General features: G+C 39.5%; 1 protein-coding gene across 5 annotated transcripts; it reads left to right on the top strand.

The window, feature by feature from the left end:
* The first annotated feature begins 3,154 nt into the window (after window positions 1–3,154).
* Window positions 3,155–13,590, top strand: LOC101705375 (HLA class II histocompatibility antigen, DRB1 beta chain-like). 5 transcript variants are annotated; one of them, XM_004846868.4, is made up of 5 exons: window positions 3,155–3,333; window positions 10,641–10,910; window positions 11,283–11,564; window positions 12,241–12,350; window positions 13,150–13,588. In XM_004846868.4, exons 1-5 carry the CDS (start codon window positions 3,234–3,236, stop codon window positions 13,168–13,170), a joined length of 783 nt encoding a protein of 260 aa, XP_004846925.2. In that variant the 5' UTR covers window positions 3,155–3,233; the 3' UTR covers window positions 13,171–13,588. The 5 variants fall into 5 exon arrangements, with proteins under 5 accessions (XP_004846925.2, XP_087066491.1, XP_087066490.1 ...); XM_087210365.1 differs by lacking the exon at window positions 13,150–13,588 and adding an exon at window positions 12,472–13,141; XM_021260054.2 differs by lacking the exon at window positions 3,155–3,333 and having other exon boundaries at window positions 8,606–10,910; window positions 13,150–13,194; window positions 13,289–13,589.
* Window positions 13,591–22,789: the final 9,199 nt, after the last annotated feature.

Below are 22,789 nucleotides of genomic sequence, written 5' to 3'. Positions count from 1 at the left end.
AGATGCCTACATGCCACAGAATTCTTACAACATTTCAAAGCTTACTTAAGCTTTTTTGATTACATCCAGGATTTTACAACCTACCAGAGATTTTAAATAGTTACATAGCAGTAATTCTGTCAAAGAAGAGGCAGAAAGAGGCACCCTTGGAAGCTGATTCAGTTTTACATTCCAATGCATAGTTCAGATGGCAGCTCAGCAAGTTTGTTTCTGAGGATCTGCAATCACATGGCTATTGTTATAGGTGAAAATGTCACAGTCAAGATGAAAGATAACACAATCAATATCAGCATAGCACTGAAAGAAAGTCTGGTAATAAAAAGAATTTAGTATTTAACTTCTGTTCTGGAGGGAGCATAAGCCAACTGATATGTATTTGCATAAAGAACCAATTACCTGAAGGACTGGGTCTTGCTATACTTTTATGTTTCTTATAGCTTTAGAAATTATAGAATTGATAAGGAATTCTCACTTGTGGGGAAGCTTACAGTTTCTAACAGTTCTCATGCTGTCCTCTGATGTGCTTATTAGAAACCGTATCTCCACTGGTGAACGATACGGCCAAGAGTTCAGATCATTTTCATTAACTGATGTTCATGTCCTCATTATAAAATCCGATTTGACTCCTCTGAAGGCCTTCTATATAGGGTTGGGTCCAGATTCTGAGTTATAGGTGCTGACCGGTGTCTTTTGCACTCAGATCATCTTTAAAATCTCCAGAATTATGGGTAGTGGTGACAAGCTTTGCTCCTGTATCTTGCCTATGTCACTTATGGATTAAATATATGGCCAAAAAAAGTGACGGTTGCAATAGTTAAGGTCATGGGCTCCAATTTCCCCCAGACCACCCCGTTATAATGGAAGAGTTGCTTTGTGTGACAACCCGATCATGCAGTAAGAGGGGTCAACCCGAGAGGAGGAGGTCACTCTCCCTCTTGTGGAATCTTTGTGAATATTCAAGTTGATTTCATTTAGCTAAAATGTTAACTGGAATAATGTCACAAAATTTACCTTTCAAGAGTAGAAATTTGTTCATCTATAAGACCATTAAAAATCAGTGATGGAAACATTATTTATTTTGAATAATATAAATGGCATTCCTGGTGTTCACAGGATAGAGTAAAAAGTTCAATAGATTCACCCATTTCTTCACTGTCTATACCACCTGGAATAACAGGGCAGTGAATTAGCAGATTACCAAAATAGAATTTTGAAAACTAACCTGGCCAGTATTTGTACTGGGTAAAACATAGCTACTTTTCCACAGCCTAACTGACACAGATCTAGATGAAGGAGAAAGAAAATGAAAAGGTTAGCTATTAGACAATATTTATGGACAGGTCTATGATTCTAGCTGTTTTGTCTTTGAAGCTTAATGACAAACATGTTTTTAGAAAAAATAGTGGTATGTTCAGTAAGCATAAAACCTAGGCAAGTTTAATGAAGTTGAACCATTTGGAAGTTCAGGCAATACCATGTATTGTGTGGCAAAGTGTAACAACTGGCTTGGCCCAATGTTTTTCCATGGAGGTCTTTCCTCAGAATTTAGTGGTCAAGTTTTCTGACCCCTGAGACCACATTTTTATGACACATCTATGTCGAGAATCTTTATCTTCCACAGTAAGAAAAAATTGACCCTGCCTATCCATTTCTTATTATTTTTTCCTTTGATGTAGGGAGCAATGACTTACTTTTCATCTTAAGTTCCAGATTAGTGGTAGTTGCCCTCTGAAAACTGAAAATATCCTGACACCACTTAGACAAATGACAGACATTTTGTGCTAATTGTGATTTGATGAGAACTACACAAACTCATTTTTCAAGGTATCGTGAACTTTTTAGGTTTCCTACAAGTGATTCCTCGTCTGGGAAAGTTAATAGGACTCAAGACATCTGTAACATTACAAATTTCAACTTGCCTGTTGTTCAACAATACCTTCGATCAGGTTTTATTTGTTTATTCCGAACATTGTAACTTATTACACAAATAAAAAGATACTCCTTGCCTCACAGAGATGGTCACAGACTGTAAAAATTTCGGTGCTGATAACCACTTTCTTCCAGACACCAATTTAGCTGCATTTTGTTCAGGAAGTAAACTCTCACTGGACACTTGTTACACACAGCAGAAGTACACAGGACTGATTCTACTCTTGTGCTCAGCGATGAAGTTCACCTTAGAGATCACTTGAATAGTTGATGTTTTGGTAGCAATAAATGTTTTACCTGAGCTGTCATTATACTGGATTAATATTAAAGAATAGTGGGAGATACATAATATACAAAGCAGCACAGCTATGTAACTCAGAGTGTATACAACATGAAGAATTTAATTCATAGTTTTTGCTCCACTGTGATGACGTGTGAATTTGGTAAAAGTATAATGCGTAGAAAGCCCTCAGGGAAATTCTGAATACAAAGTAAAATGCTCAAGAGTCACTCAGTAAATGTCAGTGACTTTTATTGGAGCATGGTGATCTCTGTCCCTAGAAATATAAAGACAGATGATGACTGGTTGTCTGTGAGAACTGAAGTAGCGTGTAAATTAATGCTGAATCCCATAGGTGTAAGTTGTCCTTTAAAGTACATTCTAAACCTGAGACTTTACATTTACATTGATATAATGTGTAACATTACCTAATGATAGAATTACTGTTCATGAATTATATGATTACATTAAATGATGTAATTTATGTTTTTTTCTTAGTGTTTTATGTCCTGAACATTCTGATTCAATAGCAAAGGCTTCTTATGCTTCTTCTTAGAATAAGGAAAGGGGAGGAAGAGGGAAATGATCATATGCTCAGAACAACGAAAAAAAAATTACTGAGAGAACTTGGACTAGGACTGAACATTCTTTCACATAAGATATTAATCATCCCAAAAGGAGTTACTGTGTCAAAGCTTGACTCTGAGTCAACTGACCTGGCTTACTGTTGTCCAGTCAAAGCGTTGCTGCAACTGCATCAAACCTTTAAAGTATTAAATTAAAACAATCCTTTTAGGGAAGGAACTTGTAACTTTCAGAAACATACCTTCATACTGAATTTCTGCCCAGCAACATATGATGCTAAGTATCTCTGATGCTGATTGGGTCTTCAACACGGCAATTGCCCAGTGTTGCATGAGTGAGCATTGGTTCTCATTACTTAGGATGTGGATAGTAGAGGGCACAGTTCTCACTGCATGAGACCTGTCTGCTCCTCCAACACTCACCTTCCCTGTTCTCCAGCATGCTGTGTCTGTGGCTCCCTGGAGGCTCCTGCATGGCAGCTCTGGCAATGACGCTGATGGTGCCGAGCCCTCCTGGGGCTTTGGTCAGGGACACCAGACGTAAGTGGATGCCGTGGGTGCTAAACTACTACTGAGGGAGAAGGAAGGGAGTTAGTATTCTCACTTTGTCCAGACCAAGTCCCTTAAATTGTGATTTTCTTCTGTGACCACTTATCTTTATCAGATAAATTCTGAGTTATCACCACGGAGGAGGCGCTCGATGCTCGTCCTCTGTACAGGGCCTGCAGATGGCCCCTCCATATAGGCTATGTTTTCCCAACTCCCTTCCAACGCCCCTTTGCAGCCATACGTTACATTTCTCCAGGGCCTTGAGACAACACAGAAAGAGTAATATTAAAATAATTTCCCACCTAGCTCTTCTCTTTATTATATTGAGTTATGGCAGCAAAAAGGGAGTTTTCTGTGAAAATTTTACGAATAATCAAGTGAAATTGAAAAAAGCTCTCCTAGAATAGGTGTTGTGTCCTCACCACGATCTGTGAGGCTTCCTCTCTCCAGTACATGACAATGCATGGCCAGGTGTCACCTGTTATTTCTCACTTTCCTCAAATTTCCCACTGTAGGGCCCCGCCCTGCTGTGTTGAAGATAGTCTAATGGGACTGAGATGACACTGCTGCTTCTGTGGAGAGCATCCTGCTAACATAGACCACTTAGTTTGGGGGATAACTGTATAGATAAGGAGCACCTGTGAAAGTCTTTGCACCATTCCTGAGGCAGTGGACAGAGAGGAGGCTTTTCCTAGTTCACACTGTGTAAGTGTAGGTTTGGGTGGCAATCCGGTTTGTGCCACAGCAGCCATTATTTAGGAAAGTCATAGATGCCAAGGCACTGTCCTCTGCCCACCGCTTGTGCTGTGTTAGGGGGTGGCTGCTGACACCCATGACAAGATGGCACATAGCAATGTCTGCAGCTTGGGTTCTAGAGACACAGGTGAGCTCAACATGAGTCTGAAGAAGAGCAGTCATCACCTTTAGACATGCCAGCACCTCACACTGGATTAAAGCCTGGAAGGACTGTGGATTCTCCTGCTGTTAGCACTGCCGGTCTGCTGCTGTGAATGAAGTTGCTGGCACTTTCCTGCTTAACTTTTCCCAGAAGCGGGGGTGGGGGTGGGGGTGGGGTGGGGGAGCTACAGGGTTTGAAGTTGTCATTTTCTTTGTTCCTTTCTGCAGCTTGCCTTTTGACATTCCATGCTGCTTAGGGTTCCCATCATCTCCTTACTGATTTTTTCAGTTTACTCTCGATTGCTCTCCTCAAAATAGTTTTTCCTTTGATGCTCTGGTTTTCCTGTAGTGTGTCATGCACAGGACACCTGTATTCAGCCATCTTGGATGCTATCTCTCCAGGAATTTTTTAATAAAGTGTATGTAGTGGATAAATATTAGCAAACCACAGCCAGATTTTCCACTTTCAAATAACTTGCTCAAACTTCCACAAAATATGTGACTGTTTGCAATGGGTTTAATCCCTCTGTGCTTAAGTTGCTTCAAACAAAATAAGAAAGATAACAAATCGATGGATTTAAAAGAGGTATGTCAAAAGCATTAGGGATGATGCTTGTCACACTGCATTGACTTTTGTGCAAGCTTTGTCATCCTATCCATCCCCAGGTCCCATGGATGCGACCCCGAAGAGAGATCTCAAATCCCAGAGCAAGCTTCTTCATACAGTGTCAGGCTATTGCCATAGCTCTGCTATCATCATCTTGTACCTACATTAGTCTAGTAGACAATAAATTCATCTCTTTTCTTTCACTCTTGCTTCTTTTTTAATCAAAATCACTCTTCATTCTATTTTTAGTGATATGACAAAACATACACATCTGGAATTCTACTCTTCAAACACTTGGAGCAATTTGGAAATTAGGGTTTTGGGTTTTGTAATGTTAAATATAATACAAAATAATAGTGCAGTTCCCAGTTAATATCAGATGTTTTTTTCGAAGATAAGGGCCAGTAACTTGGAACAAAAAAATAATATTTCCAGGCCCTGTCCTATGAATAGCCATGAATATGATATAAAACACCATACCATATAGTATTCTAGTAATTTTTTCTTGTTTATTTTAAACAGTCTCTTACATAGTTCAGGCTGACCTTGAACTCACTGTGTAGCCCAGGCTGGCCTTGAGCTTTGTAGACCATCTGCTTCAGCCTCCAGAGTGCTGGGATTACAAGTGTGAGCCACCACACCCAGCTCCTAGTAAACTTGCATTGCCCTGTGAATCAATTCCAGCATCACATCCTTGATCCCAGCATCACACACCCTAGATCCAACCACCTCTGAAAAGCCCCACCTATGACCACACGAGGCTGTGGGGGGACATCTAGATACAAGACATAACGCCTATCTTTATTATTTTTGTCCTACCTCATCACCACCCTGCCCTGACTTTGAGCCCTTATTCTTAAAGGAAGCAGAGGAGATGAAAGTCCATCTTCTTATGGCTGATTCAGGCTGTGTGCAGGGGGACTGACTTTGCCTAGCCAGGCATGAAAGTCTCATCTAGACTGATCTAGGACACCTAGGAATACTGGCTTTTGTTGTTATTAACTTTTTACTGGTAAGTGCTTAATACAGAATCTGTCAGTGAGCTAACTTGTGAATATAGGTCTTGTAATGTAGAAGACACATTTTTAGAGTTGTCAGTAATTTTGATTGTGCCCTGGAATTGCTGTCTTTTAAAAAGTATAATTTTTAAATTATGATTTTTCTTGTCTTCTTCTTACCTATTGTCCTAGTTACTTTTCTCATTGATGTGACAAAATACCCAACACCCAAAGTTAAAGAAGGAAAGGTTTATTTGGCTTATAGTTTCTAGAGGTTTTCGTTCATAGTTGGCAGGCTCCAAGGCAGAGTGGCATAGCAGAGGGGCATCGCAGAGGAGAAACAGTTAATAGTGGGCATTTTGTTTTAAAAATAGCATTTTCTTTTAAAAAATAGCATAGGTGAACAGTAGCTTGACTAAGAGCTGGAGAAATCTGAACGCTATAAGTAATATAAATATGTTAAACAGGAGATAAAAACTAGAAGTAGAATAATAATGAATTATCTTTAATACTAGCCTCTATTTTGTCTTGAGATATTTACCCAATTACAACAGGGGGAGTGTAAGAGTATATAGATTCCTCTTTTCTTTGTTAATAAGAAATCTAATTTTTAAATTATAATAATGTTCAAAGAATAAATTTAAAAATTCACATTTTATGTGAACAGTGGACCATTAAATATCTAATTATTATAGGATTTAGAGCCCAGGAATTGGCTTGTACTTTGTAAAACAAAGATGCTTGTAGTGTTTGGCTTTAGCGAGTATAGACAATTCCTGAAGTAGATAACTGAGAGTTAGCATGTACCATAAACATAATAATGCTTACTAGCTAGAATATTTATATTGACATTTGTATCCCCTAGGCAGACCTATATAAGAAGCTAAATCTTTACCCAAGAGATATCTGAATATACATCAAAATAACATAATGATAATATACTAAGATGGGTTGAAGGACACATTTTGGAAAAGCTATTAGAATTGAGAATTCAGGTCTCTGATGGTTGTGTAGGATAAGATTTTATAGGTGTAGCAAGAGACTGTCAGTAGAGGCTAGTACAGTAGTTGAAGTCCCTTTTTATAACTAATCCAGCTATCTGTTTTTAATATTATCATTATTAATTACTTCATTTTTTGGTTGTACTTTTCTGCTGGATGTTTAAGAACAGGTCAAAGCAAGACCTTTGCTAAACAAGATAAATCTATCAATATGTATTTGTTAATACATTTAAGCCTCCTCAAGGATTACTTTTGGAACAATGTGAGGAGTCTCTTAGCTCATTTAAGTTTTCCTTCTACCAGTTGTATCATTTGCCAGGATGAACCAGAGTGGCTTTCCTCGAAAGCATGGGGCTATCCCCCTTTTTAGTGACTTTCCTTTTCATAGAATGTACAGAATTTGACTCCCATGCGTTAGGGTCCAAAAATCCCCCTGCTTGGGAGGTTGAGGACTGACCAGAGTTGCAGAGTCCTTTCTGAGGGGTCCCATCATGTCCAGGGTCCCGGCAGATCTTGGAGAACAAGAGCCCAAAACATTGGCTGTTCTCATAGCCTTGTTGTCTTTCTTAGCTTTGGTCTCTAATCTTCAGTTGTTGAACACCCAGGTCACTTGCAATAGTTCTGACGTGAAAAGCAGTAGATCTTAATCCTATTAAGGTCCTTTTTGGGTATTGAGACACTTTTAAATATAAAGTATGAGCAGAGAACAGCTACCTCATCCATTAATCATGGTCAGCATTAGTATTAGGAATCCACGTCCATTCTATTTGTCCTGTAGGTGATGGTCTAACATCTTAGCAGATTATTTAGATTATCCTTTAGAAGTCATATTCCTGTATCATGTTAACAGATAACACTTGCAAAGTTTCACAAGGAAAATGAAAAAAAATAACAAAAGCAAGTAGCATTTTAGGATAACAATTAGGATGACATTATTATGCCAGGGTCATTAGGTTCTTTTTGTTATTTCTATAAAAATACATTTAAATTTCCATTTTAGTGTACAATAAACATCAATAATAGGTTACCTTTATCAGGTTACAAAATATTAGATGGCATAAAAAATCCTTATCAAAATTTGTAGTAGTTTTTCTTAATCATGTGTCTCTTCAAACAGAGTATCCTTATTTATAGATGTACTTTAGAGGTGACTAATGTCCAATCTTTAATTATTAGAATGGTGCTACTTGATCTGTCTAGTGTTTAGGCACTAACTATTATAACCCAGTGAAGAACATATAAATGCAAGCCTAAAAATTATCACAAACAATTTTGATTGAAGATAGCAAGGTAGTAAGGTGTTTTCCTAAGTTTTGTATTTTAAAAGGTTTCTATAACTTGGGAAACCTAAACATATGTAATGTACCAAGAAGTTGGCCAGAATTCGCATCACAGATATATGTCTTTCACATGTATTAACTTAGTTTTCATTTTTGAGACAAAATTTAGAATCTATAGCTCAGTAGTATAGCCATAATCATGTGATTTTTGTATTTAACAGATCTACAAAGTTTAACAGCACTGACACAAAAATTAAATAGCTTTAGGTCTCTTAGGAGGCTGGGAAACAGTGTTACCAGGCACAGAGGCTTAGTAGCCAATACGTAATTGTATCTCAGTTATACCACAACAAAAATGCTTCTTTGGTCCATGCCAGTAGATGTAGACCAAGTTATGAATGGCAGGACCAAATTCTACCAAATATAAAGAGCAAAGATGCCAATAATTTTGATCATTTTACATGTTTAATGTCCAGATACAATGCATATCCTATTAAAAAAGGGAACTTGGTTACTTTGCATGCATTAAACTTATGTAATCTTAACTCTACAAACTTAACATTAGACAGAGCTCAGATTTGCAGCACCTTTCATTCTCAGATGTGTACATATTTGTGTCCCAGATATATAGAGAGTATGCTGTAACCTAAGGTAATAGTTGCTCGTGCTCATTTAACCGATTATAAACTGATTATTGAAAAGATCTCAGAACAAGCAAATATTTAAACTTTAACTCTTAAAACTCAGTTTAAGTAATAAAAAACCTAACAGCAGAAAAGGCAAGAAATTTTCTTGATAGAAAGCAAAACTTTTGTTTCCTAATCTAGCTTTTTGCAAGTTTAACCAATAGCACTTTAATATCTTAAGAAAACCTTATTGCTTAAAACACAGAAAACTCTTGAACTAACTTTTTAAGTATAGCCAACTTAATTATATATAATCATTTAAAAAAAAAACATTTGTTAGGTGGGGCACAGTAAGACTCTGGGGAAAACCAGAAGAGCCACTCAGTTGTGGAGAAAACTGAAGCAAATTGGTCCAAGAAGTTGCTGTTTTAGCCACAGGGGAAGTTTTGTCTAGCAGTTCCTCAGGCCCAAGGGCCCCTACTGAAGGGAAAATTTTTATATATTATTTTCATCTAAAACTATATGCTAGAATTTTAACTCATAGCAGCTTTATGAAGAAAGCAATCTTAAACTGTCCTCTTACATGTGCAGTTTTAGATGTGGTGGCCATGCTGAATTATAATAATCCTTTTTCTTACTTTCAGATTTAGATTTATAACTATAAATAGACTAGACAGAATTCTCCCGAGGGGGTACAAATTAGTGCTTCTTATTTTTATGTAAATCATAACTATTTTCTCCAATACCCAGAGCATGCTATAAGCAGTGCAGGCTGCAAAGAGTTAAATCCCTCAATAGGCTTACTTTAAGAAGCGAGTCTGACTGGAGCTACATGATGCACAGAAGCCTCTCATGAGCACTGCGGTAGCGCAGGTCAGTATGACCTCCCTGCTATGGCCCAGCCAAGGCCATTACTCTGGTAATGAAGCTGGGGCTAATATGAGATAACATGTATAGCTGAGGTCAGAGTAATTCACACCCAAATTCCATTCCCACAATTAGTGCCTTCCTAACTAGAAGGACAATGCTCTAATTACAACCATATATTTTGTCTGTCTTGTTTCTAAATTGAAAATGCTTTGTCTTTTCTCTTTAAAGCCTTGCCTGCATTAACTTCCATAGTAACTGCATGAACCTCACATTTGTTCACATAGCTCACTTCTACCCCAATTGATGAACAATAAAAATCAGTAGATGAGACTGACTGGGGTCTTTTGCTGAAGATCCAGCATTGGCCATCCCAGTCTCCGCTTTCTCTCTTACTTCTCTGCCTCTAGTGTATTTTTTTCTTCAGCCTTGGATCACACAGAGAGCAGGAAACTAGAACCTAACTGCAGGGGTCTCTAGCAAGATCTTTCTGCTATTCTCTGTTAACAGAACTCCACCCTCTTCTTTCTGACATTTCTCACCCTTGTAGAACCTTTTGCATGTTTGGCTTTTGTCCCTCACTGTCACTAATTAAGCTCCAGGAGTGCTGTGGAGGTGTTTGGATTCCCAGGGGCAGCACAGGCCGGGCACAGGGGCAGCATAAGGGAGATTTTACAGAGCAAAGGAGATGGCCCTGTGTAAAGAAAGGGCCAAGAGCTATGGGTGTGAGAAACTGAGTGGAGAATGTGTGTTTGGTGGAGGTTCCTGCACGAGATGCTCTGGGCTGCGGTGAGGAGCGAATTCTTGTCCGACTCCTGGGTGTTGTTCTCCACCAAGAACCAAGAGGACTGGGACCCACATCGCAGCTGGTCAGAGGGGTGTCTTGGCTGTCATGGGCTCCTCCTGCCTCTGGGAGATGAGAGATGAACTTGGACACTGGTCTCAAGGAGGCCCTCCTGTGGGATTGTGGGCACTTCTGCCCAGGAGAACAGCCTTTGACTGGATCACTCCTGTTCTCACAGAACGTTCCATGGAGTACGTTAAATCAGAATGTCATTTCTCCAACGGGACGGAGCAGGTGCGCTTCCTAGAGAGACACTTCTTTAACCTGGAAGAGTATGCGCGATTTGACAGCAATGTGGGGGAGTTCCGAGCTGTGACTGAGCTGGGACAGCCTGCAGCCAAGTTCTGGAACAGCTGGGAGGATGCCCTGAGGCAGGAGCGGGCCACCGTGGACACTTTCTGTAGGTTCAACTACAGGGTTGTGCAGAGCATAACTGTGCATCTGAGAGGTGAGCAAGGGCCCGGCAGCAGCTCAGGAGGGTGGAAAGGTGGTGTGTGTGTGTGTGTGTGTGTGTGTGTGAGAGAGAGAGAGAGAGAGAGAGAGACAGAGACAGAGACAGAGACAGAGACAGACAGAGACAGAGACACAGACACAGACAGAGACAGACAGAGATATGAGAAAAAAACAGTTTCTCAACTCTAGTCTGTCCTTGCTGTCTGGATTGAATTCTGGGATCATGACATTGACTCCTGTTAGGCCCTTTGCCAACTTTGACTAAGCTTTCCAGGGCTTGAGCCGGTAGTTGAAGAGAGGCAGAAAGATGGACAAACAGAGGGGAATGCTCTGCCTTCTGACTTACTCTCTGCCTTTTCTCCTCTAGTTGCTCCCAAGGTGACCTTGTACCCCACAAAGACCCAGCCCCTGCAGCACCACAACCTCCTGGTCTGCTCTGTGAGTGGCTTCTACCCAGGCCACATTGAAGTCAGATGGTTCCGGAATGGCCAGGAGGAGGAGGCCGGGGTGGTGTCCACAGGCCTGATCCAGAACGGGGACTGGACCTTCCAGACCCTGGTCATGCTGGAAGCGGTTCCTCAGAGTGGAGAGGTGTATGCCTGCCAGGTGGAGCACCCGAGCTGGAGCAGCCCTGTCACCGTGGAGTGGAGTGAGTGGGAAGCCCGGACCTTATAAATGCCCCACTCACTTATAAATGGTCTTTCCTTATCGCTGAGTGTCAGGTTTCTCTTCTCCCTACACCATAATTTTATTCCTTCTGTGTTCTCTCCTTCAGTACCAGTCATGGGTGCAGTTCTGTGATAGTTTCTACAATACCTATGCCCCTTGGGGAACTAATTATGCATATGACACAGAAAAGTGACTCCCTATTTTGAGCCATCCTATAATATCACAAGAGAGGTCACCCCTTTGCCCTTATTCCAGACCCTGCCTCTGGGCTAGACTTGTGTTGCTCTTGCTTTTGCTCTGGGCTTTTCACTGTGATCCAAGGAGAGTAATGCAGGGCCCTTCCTGAGGTGAGGGGGTCTGCCTCAGCTCGTCCGCTCTTTAGCTCTGTCATCCTGGATGGGCCACCTAACTGCACTGAGCGACACAGACTTTATACCTCAAATGTTATTGGGGAGTTGTGGAATTTTAAGGAATTCAGTGCTTATAATGACTTATAACTACTCAGTGTGACTTTCAATCTTTTTTATCTAGGAATGACCAATTCTATCTCTTCTAGTGCAGGCGTCTTCCTCCAATCTCAAAGCTTTGAAATTCAGTGTCTCAATGAAGGAAGTTTGATTACAGCAAAAATCCCTAAACATGGCGTCTTCTCTCAGGGGCATGGTCTGGATCTGCACGGAGCAAGATGCTGAGTGGAGTCGGGGGCTTTACACTGGGGCTGCTCTTCCTCGGAGCGGGGCTGTTTGTCTACCTCAGAAATCATGGGGTAAGGAGTTTGTGGGTGCCTGAGATTCTCCACAGCTGTGTCCGGGCAGGAAATAGGACTTTGCAGTTTTTTCCTCCATATCTCAGTGACCCTATATGAAGCCTTTTTTTTTTTTCATCAGGTGACCTCAAAATTTCCTGGGAACTTGAAAGGAAAAGCCTCCATACATAAGGGAGTAAGACCTTATGTGTAAAGAGAAAGGCTGACTAGCCCAGAAGCAATGGCTCTAGCATAATGGGAAAATGACGAAGAGCCACTGAACATTGGGGTTTGGGCCAGAAGCGTCCTGGGCCACAAGTTCTTAGTCTGTGCTCCCCTCTCTGCGCTGGCTGGAGTGAGTTGTGGTGACAGGGAAATCTTACACGGTGTATGTGACACTGGGAACACTGTCTTTAGGGGCAGGTTTGCTGCATGTCATGGTTCTCCCTTTACCTTATCTTCCCCAGGAAATTCTGGACCTCAGCTGGCCGAAAATTGCTTTTTAGCCTTCTCGGAGGCAGATTTTGCTCTACCATGCCTACAAGGGGTGGTATTTGTGACAAGACATGAGAGGGAAATAATGGGAAAGATACCGAATTCAAATTTCTGACCAGGCAGTTGATGTTAAGCCTCTTCCTTTCATTTAATAAAAAGTCTATTGGGCTGGGGATTTAGCTCAGTGGTTCTCGTGCCTGCCTTGTAACCACAAGGTCCAGAGTTCAATCCCTAGTACCAAAAAACAAAAAACAAAAACAAAAAAGGTCTGTGCTCTGAAGCGCATTGGCTCGGGGAGAGCTTTTGTTTTCTCTTCGTTTGACAGTGTCATCACGAGGGGTCTTGAGAAAGGAAAGAAGCTGTGTTCCGGGTAAGGTCGGAAATCATCACTGCCCTCTGTCCCTGCGGGACTCCTGAGCTGAAGGGAAGATGAAAGCCCCGTGTCCCCGCCTTTTCTTCCACAGCGAGGCTATCACGGGACCCGGTTCGCCCGGTTCAGTGACCCCACGGAACGTGCCCTCCCGCGGGGCTTCTTCCGCCCCGCCCCTGGCCTGGAGCCTGGCACACACAGCAGGACTTCTTCATAAGCCACTGGCCGCTCTGTGTTCCAGTCTGGCCTCCTCCCTGCGTCTGAACGCACATTTTGTTACTTTTTTGTCAAATAAACATAGATTGAAAAATCATTTGCTTTATACAAATTTGAGGACAAAAAATAAAAAAGAGAAAGAGAAAATTACATTAGAATGATGATTTTCATTTGCATATGGTAAGTATGTGAGGTACTGTATATGTTAAATAAGTTGAGATATCTTTTCCCGAATGCCTACATATAACATGCATCATGTTTTACAACATAAATATATATGACTTTTGCTAGTCAGTTAAAATAATTTTTAGAAATTAGATCAAAATTCTAAAGCCAATGCCTAACACACAAAACAGACTTGTAACAGTTGAAACAAACTTGAAGAAAAGTAGATGGGAAATAAGCTTTTAAAAAAAAGCCCATTAATTGCAACTCATTGTATGGATCTGAGTTCATAGATTTCATTAGTCTGCTTGTGTAAAGCATCTGAATTGGTGTCAGAGAAAGAGGGGTGAATTGTGTGAGAGAACTGTAGTTTGTACTCTATTCGAAGAGTCAATTGGAAATGTAAGTAACATCAAAAAGCAAATAACCAATTGAAAAATTTATTTCACATTAATAATTGAACACAATTTCTCCACTGTCATATACAGTTATTTAATGTTTAAGTGATTCAAAGTTCAAATTATGACCATTTTATTTTGAGTTACAATATGTATTGGGTCTGCAAAGAATATTTTCCTACAAGAATTTATAAGTGATAATTACATCTGTTCTGTTATCCTAGGGGTGCAACTTTCCCCTGGTTCTGTTCCTTTAGATGAAAAATTTTTTTGGTCTCTATTTGAGATTTGTGCTGGGAAATTGTAAGGAAGAATTAAAATATATGGGACAAATATTCAGTCAAGTTGCTTTATACAGCAATAGCACCAAATTCAATGTAATCAGCTCTAATTTTCTGTAACGTACATTGCACACCTGGCTGATAGTGTGCAAGATAGGGCACCTCCAGGGCTTCTTACTTTAGGGCTGAGTGGTATCTCTGGTGAAACTGTAACTTTCAGGGTACCCCTGAAACACCCCTCTAACACTGAGCTGCACCCCTAGCCCACCAGCAAACTTTTAAATATCCTCGTGGGTTTGTGTGATGGACTGAGAACTAGAGGTCCTCTGAGTATGGCGGTGCACATCTGCAATCCCAGCATTCTAGGAGGCGAATGGAGGATGATTGCCATTCTGGGCAACTTAGTGATTTAGTGAGAACCTGCCTCAAAATAAAAAAATAAAAATAAAAAAGGAGCTGGGGATATACCTCAGTGCAAAGGCCCTTGATTTAAGCCCTACTATGAAAAACAAAGAAACAAAAAACAAAAAAAAAAGCATGTTCCTCCACCAAATAATATGTCTTTTTTTAACTGTCAGCTGAGTCTCTTCAGAACTTTTGCTGAGTTTATGGTGGTACAGAAAGAAACTTGGAAGGTAGATAGACAGCAGAAAAAAACCTCACTAAATTTCAGTGCAAAAGATCATCAATAAACAAATGTAAACATGAACAAAACATTTAACCACCTTCACCTAACTGGACTTTCTAACTGGCAAATATATTCATAGCACTCAACATCCAATAACTACAGAATTCATATTTCTTTCAATTGCACCAAAATCCTCAAATTTGAACATATACTATGGACATAAACCTTGTCTCAAAAACTTTCCATCATACCGAATAGGGGCCGGCGATTTAGCTCAGTGGTTCCAACGCCTGCCTCGCAAGCACAAGGTCCCAAGTTCAATCCCCAGTACCAAAAAAAAAATTATACAGAATACATTGTGTCCACACTCTTACCAAATTACAAATCCATAAGACTGAGAAAATCATCAATATTTTTGGAAATGAAGAAATACACTTCTCAATCTATAGTAGGTCAAAGAAAAAATCAGGAGGGAAATTCAAAAATAATTTAAAATGAAAAAATATTAAAATGAGTTTTCAAATTTTTGATATGTAACCAAAAATCCATGCAGGGAAATATATAAGTTTAAATTCCTATATTATAAAAGAAAAAATATAAAAATCAAGTATTTAAGCCTTTAAGAAGTTGAGAAAAACAAGTTAATTTAACATAAGAAATGAATAAAGGTGTAACTAAATATAAAATAAAATCAGCATTGAAAATAAAAGTATAATAAAGGTAAAGAAAGTAAGATGTCTGTTTTCCTTTTTTGGATAAATTATTTGCAAAACTAATAAGGGGAGAAAAGTCCACACTATGAATTTTGAACTTTTGGAATGAAAAGGATGAGATTCCTGCATATCCTACAGGCATTAAAAAGACACTTTCTGCCAGTACATTTGCCTGCATAAATGAAAGTATGTGAAAAATACTTTTTTCACATACATATTTGAATACATATTAAATACATATTTGAAAAAATGTTCATAATCAATGTCTTAATAAATCACCACAAGCCCAGCTGGTTTAAGATTGCAGTCATGTCGTGATTTCTCCGGGATCTGGGAAGTGGTTGAGTTTAGCAAATGGCTCTAACCAGGGACGTCTGTCTCATGGAGTTGCAGCCAAAGGGAAGCTGGGTCCAGGTCCTCAAGAGGCTGGGTTTGGACAGCGGAGACTTCATGTGTGGTCCTGGGGCCTGTGATGTGCCCCATGCTCTCCCATCAACAATGAAGACAGGGTTCTCGGGTGAGAGCCGTGAGTCCCAAGAACATGTTTCTCAAGAGGGCAAAGTGACAGCTGCGCCACTGACCTACCTCGGGAGCTGTGGGGAGTCATTGCTACCACAGGGTGCTGGTCAGCAGGGCCAGTGCAGCTCTAAGGGGATGTGAAATACAATCCACCTCTTTGAGATGAGCGACAAATAATCTGCACCCATATCCTACATAATTTCTCCAAACTGGCAAAACATTAAGTTTCTATCGTCCTCCATCTGATAAGGACATTGTAGCTTTCTCAAATATCCTTCAAAGGAAATTAAAGAGTCCATTTGTTTCAGTATTAAATCCTGGGAAATATTTTCAATGCATCTGAAATTGGATTTTTTGATAACTTGAGTAGGCGTTATGGTGAATTTTCTCTTGGACGTTCAAATGACCAGGCAGTGTCTGTTGGGAGGACTAACCTCCCTTGTTGGTCTGAATGGCTGCCACAGATCAGAGCTCTGTATTTGGGAGGAGGGATGGTTCTAGGGTTTCAATTTTGTTCCCTTGTCCAATTTGTCTACACTTGACACTACATTATGTTAATTAATACAACTATATACTAGACCTTGTTATGTTGTACTGAATTTTGTCCAGTTGTGTTATTTCTCAAAAAGTTCATTATCTATATCTGGACCTTAGCATTTACATATGAAGTTAAAAAGTAGCTTGATATTTCATTCATCCCTAAAAGGAAACAGAAGAAATAAAAAGACATAACAAAAATAAGCAAGCACACAATAAATCCTGCCTTGATACTCAATTGGATTTTCTAAATTCAGATTCTATTAGAATTAGCTGACATTTTAAAAATAGTCTCATATCTCCAAATTAGGTATTTTCTCCATTTATTTAGATCTATTACTTTCTTCCCATGATATCCTATAATTTTCTGTAGAGAAATATATTACTGGTCTCTTATTTTTGCTGTCTAATTTCTATTTGATCGAGTTGTGCCTCTCCTGGGTGTCTTCCTAAAAGAGGTGAGGGTATCATAGTTCAGTGAGATGTGCTCAGCGTGCAATTCACAACAGCTAACGTATGGAAGCAGCCTAGGGGCACTTCAACAGATGAACGCATGCAGGAAGTGTTGTCTATGTACACAATGGGGTATTACCCAGAAAGAAGGAGAACAGGACCTTTTGTAGGAAAATTTCTTTAGCTCTGTCATCCTCCACAGGCCACTTAACCTCACTGAGCTATAGACACTTTACACCTCAGGTGTTATTTCAGGGCTGTCACATTTAAGTGTATTTAGTATACGGACCTTGTTGTCTACTATTTAAAATTCTCTTTCAAAACTGGCCAATTCTAACTCTTCTAGCGCAGGCTTCTACCCCCAGTCTCAAAACTCTGAATCTCAGTGTCTCAGTGAGGGAACCTGGATTTGATACAGCAATCACTAAACCCGCTTTCCTCTCTCAGGGGCACGGTCTGGATCTGCACGGAGCAAGATGCTGAGTGGGGTCGGGGGCTTTGTGCTGGGGCTGCTCTTCCCTGTGGTGGAGATGTTTGTCTACTTTAGGGGTCCAAAAGTAAGGAGCTTGTTGGTCCCTGGGACTCCATAGACTTTTGAGGGGGAGGATAAGGCTTTTCTAAGGTTCATTTTCAGCATATCAGTGGCCTTATATGAAGCCTTTCATTCATCAAGAACCTCAAAATTTCCAGAAATTCAGAAATCAATGGTTTATGTTTACTTACGTTGAAATTGAAGGGGTTATGGTCTATAGAGATAAGAGAAAGGAAAGCAAGTGTATACTTAGTGGGTTGAGACGCTGGGGAAAATAAGGAAGAGCCATTGAACACTGGATTTGTGAACCAGAGCTTTGTGGGTCACAAGGCCGTAGTTTGTGTTCTTCTTTCTGCCCTGGCTGGTGTGAGTGATGTTGTTGCAGAAAGCTCAATAGGCAGATCTGAGGCTGAGAGTCTGGTGTTTGGAGCCAGACTCATCTCCATGTTGTTGAAACATATTCTTACCCTCTCTTTCTCAGGACAGTCTGGACTTCGGCCAACAGGTTAAATCCTTTAGTCCTCTCTGAGAGAGATTTGCTTTTCCTACAGTGGATGGTCAAAGTGATGAGACACAAGACAGAAGTATTGGGAAAGGTTTGGATCCAAATTTCTGGTTAGGCAATTTGCACTAAACATTCTGTCCACTAAATAAAAGGCCTGTGCTCTCAAGTAGCTTTGACTCTGGAGACTTGAGAATGTAGCTCTTTTCTTCCTGCAATGCCATCACAGGAGGTCCTGAGAGGGGAAAGGGGCCACGTGCAGATTCAGACCTGGAAACACCACTGTCATCTGCCTTCTTCAGGACTCCTGAACCAAAGTGAAGGTGAGAGCATAAAGGAAGAACTTGCGTGCCTGCCTTTCCTCTTTGGGACAGGCTTCTCGCTTGGCTCCAGCTTCTCTGCTGTCCCAGGAGCTGTTCCTTCCTGGTTCAGAGACCTTCCAGAACGTGTTCTTCCTGCCATTTCTTCAGCCCCTGTGCCCAACTGGAAGCCCTAGTTCAGACCACAGGACCTTTTTCATTCTCTCCTGGCCCCTTTGTGTTTAATCCTTGCTGCCCTGCATCCATCTGAACTCACCTTGGGCTGCATTACATTATATTTTTCTCAGATAAACATGGAGTGAAAGATCATCTGCTCCATACAGTTTTGAGGAAAAGAAATAAGAAAGGTAAAGGGAGAATAACATCACACTACTGCAGTAGTTTTCATTTATATATGACAACTATGTGAGGTAATGCACGGCTTGAATCAGCCATTCTTCAATGTATCAAGCATTATGATGTATACCACAAATGTATGTGATTTTTATTTTTGAATTCAAAATTAGATTAAAAGTTTAAAAAGCCAATGCCTAAAATGTCAACACATACTGTACCTATTGAAACAAACCTGATTAAAAAATTCCTCAGGGAAAAAAAGCTAGAAAAATAAATCAAAACTTTTCTTTGGGCCTTAACTGATAGATTGTGTAACTCTAATTGGAAATTAAAGAATGGCTGTAAGTGCATGGACTTCATTAATATGCTATTATAAACCAGTGGATGGGTTTCCAGGAAAAGCATGAGAACTGGTTGAAAACATAGGTGGTTGTGCTGATGTATTTGGTCGGAAAGTCAGTTACATTGTGTCTGAAAACTAAAGTTCTCCGGGGTCACAAGTCAAGGTGGTATTGATCAATATTAACAGACTAAGTTATTACCCAATCTATAAATAAATTCAAAATATCTAAAAAAAAAAAAAAAGAAAGTCAGTTACCAATGTAAGTCAAAAAGCAAATAATCAACTCAGAACTTTATGTCACAGTCATAATCTCTACTATGACATACAGCACTTATTTATTTCCAGGAAAATTCAAAGTTTATTTTAGGCATAAGATCTGGGACCCAGAAATTCATAATGGAGTTAAAGAAAACTTGCAAGAAGCTTAAAGGTTTCTTGCCTTAGATAACCCATCATTACTACCCTATTGTCAACCTTATTTACCTTTTCCTGGGTTTGGAGAGAATATTCAGACACAGGTGGGGCGATGATTTGCCTACCCAGGATATTTTTCATCTCACTGACCAAGCTATGCGGAACTCTGATGCTTACTCTCTGTTGAGCTTGTAGAGATCTTTGGAAGACACCTAATCGATATGTTGATAGAAACCTGCTTTCTAGTGGATCTCAGTGTGTCTCTGCCCAGGGCCACCAAGGTTTTAGAAGCTTAGTGGTATAAGAGCATTTTCAGTGAACTGCAAAGTGAACATATCAGAATGGAATTCTAGAAGGTTTCTGAGGGGATTGGGGTTTATACCCAGGTATAAATTTTAAGATCTGGAGATTCAGTAAAGAGAGGACTATTTGAGAAGGGATAAGAGGAAGAATATACATGATCAAGATATGCCACATGCATGTATGAAAATACCACATTGAAACCCAATATTTTATAAAACTAATATGCACTAATACAATCTATATTTTAAAGGGAACTATCATTTTGTGCCCATGAGTTGATCAAACAAAAACTCTGAGATATCCTAAAATTGATTATTGGGACAGAGGATAGAGAGAAGAGATCAGGGAAATTAATGAGATAATAGTTTTGGAGAGAGGATAAGGGGAAGTTAATCTGTTAATAACTTGAGTGAAACCAATAAATAGACTCTTAATGTTGAAGTCTTGACTTATATCACATTTGGCCAAGCACCAGGGGCCCAGCACCCGGCTTACACCTGAAATTTCCTGACTGTTAATCCCCATCAATGCGGAAACAACAGTGATTACTCCTGTCCCAAAGATTTCCTGGATTCACATAAACCCATACCTCTTCACCATAGTCAATGAAAGTTCAAAGTAAATAGTGCTTTATTCCTTTGACATTTATAAAAAATACTCCTATTGCTATTATTTTTTCATTTGATATATGGATCAGTGACCTGTTTTAATTTTCAGTGTCAGATTAGTGGTTGCCTTCTGAACACTCCTGAGAATACCTGGGCCACTGGGCAAGGGACAGACATTCTATACTAACTGCGGTGTTAGGACTTGTATCTAGACGTCCCCTCTAAGCCTCATGCACTCATAGGCGGGGCTTTGGGAAGGTGGCTGGATCATGGATGTGTGATTCTGGATTAGGGGTGTGATACCAAGTAAGTGCTAACTAAAAAGGTGGGTGCTAACTAAATTGGTTTAGTGTAGTTCTGGGTGTGGATAATGGAACTCCCATCTTGGATGTAGGTGGCAACAAGCAATAGTCTTGTAGCCTGGATGGAATATAAAGGGACAAAAAGAAGACAGGTGTGTGCTCTACTGCCTGCTGCCTTCTGCCTTCCCTGCCATGAACCGTTTTTCCTCTCTGATGCCCCTCTGCCATGTCACCCTGCCTTGGAGCTATCTGACTATGGACTGAAACCTCTACAAACTGAGCTGAAATAAACATTTCCTCCTTTAACTTGTGAGTTTTAGGTATTTTAGACCAGCAATGAGAAATTAACCAAGACAAGTAACTTGCTGAGGACTACACTAGCCCATTTCCAATGATGCGTTGCAACCACATAGGCTCACTACAATTGAGTCCCATTCTGTGGGGATTGACAGGACTCAAGACATTTGTAATACTACAAATCACAACCTATTAGTCAACAAATCTGTATTCAGGTTTTACTTGTTTGTTCTCAGGTGTGACTTATTTAACTAAAAAAAAAAAATAACCTCATACATCAAGGTCAGAGTCTGCAGAAAATTTCTGTACTGCTAGCCACTTTCTGCCAGAAATGAATTTAACCTCATTTTCCTCAGGAGATAAGCTATTACTGACACCTGTTGCACACACAGCAGAAATGGAAAAGACTACTTCTTCCCTTCTTACAGTGATGAAGTTCCACCTAAAGATTACACATGGGATTGATGGTTTGGTAACACTTGCTTATTATTTTACCTAAACTGATCTTATATTGAATAGGATTGCAGATACAGAACATTTAAAGCAGCACATTTCTATGACTCACAAATGTGTACAACATGCAGAATTCAGTTCTTAGGCTTTAGCCACTGAGCCACACTGCAGATGACTGGATGTAGGAATTTTGAAAACATTGTTAACTTTTGTAACAAGGGAATTTGTGCAGAGCCATTAGTGTCATTACATGTCATAGATACAAATTTGTCATTCAAGAGAAGGCTAATGATGGAGATGCAGTGACTTTTGAAGAAACTGGAATTTCTATGCAGTCACTGGCCCAAATTACATGAAACAATGCCATTCATTAGAAATAGTAGTGTTACTAATATGCATAGCCAAGATCCAAAGTGAAAAAATGATTTTAATATAAGGGACATTATTCTCTTTAGAAACTGAATGTGAATAGTGTGATGTAACAACAGAAATTATGGCCGTTGAATTTTATAACTCAGTACAACCTAGGCTATATAATTCCCTAGTTTTGTATTCTTGCAGGAGTTGTTCAATCACCATTATTTATTCTCTCCATATGTGGTGGTGAGTAAGTTACTTCCCTTACTGTACTGAGGTAATCATAAAATTTGAAAAATATACATAAAAAGCCATAAGGACAATTCTGAGAGAAAAGTAAAATGCTCAACTCTCACCCAATAGATCTTAATAATTTCATTGCAGTATGATGACTCCTGCCACTAGAAATGTTGAAATACAAAGAATGACTTCTTAGCAACACTGTGATACATTGTAAATTAATGCTGAGTTTTATATGTATAGTTGTCATTGAAAGTCCATTCTGAATCTGAGACTTTGAGTTTACATTAATGTAATGTATATGTGTAATAATGATCTAATAGAAGAATTATATATTTTAAAATGATATAATTGCATCAAATGATACAATTCATAATTTTTTCATACTGTTCTATGTCCTACAAAATTTATAATATATTCATTAACAAGGTCTTTTCAAATCTTTTCTTCAGATAAAGTGGGAGAAGTAGAAAGATAAAACATCGTATCTTCAATAAAATAAGGAAATCATAATAGGAACCAGGACTAAGGAATTTAAACACTCACATAAGATATTAATTATCCTGAGGTTTTATGTCAAAGGCTGACTTTGACAAAGCTGACTCATCATAGTGAATGAATCCAAGTGTTTCAGGTGAAAATGGATCAAACCTTTGAAATACTAAATTAAAATAATCC

The sequence above is a fragment of the Heterocephalus glaber genome, unplaced genomic scaffold (assembly GCF_053883595.1).
Source record: "Heterocephalus glaber isolate CG9 unplaced genomic scaffold, H.glaber_assembly_v1.0 deba00001141, whole genome shotgun sequence".
Taxonomy (NCBI): Eukaryota; Metazoa; Chordata; class Mammalia; order Rodentia; family Bathyergidae; genus Heterocephalus; species Heterocephalus glaber.
The sequence above is the reverse complement of the archived record's forward strand: the minus strand, read 5'-3'. Positions and strand labels throughout refer to the sequence as shown.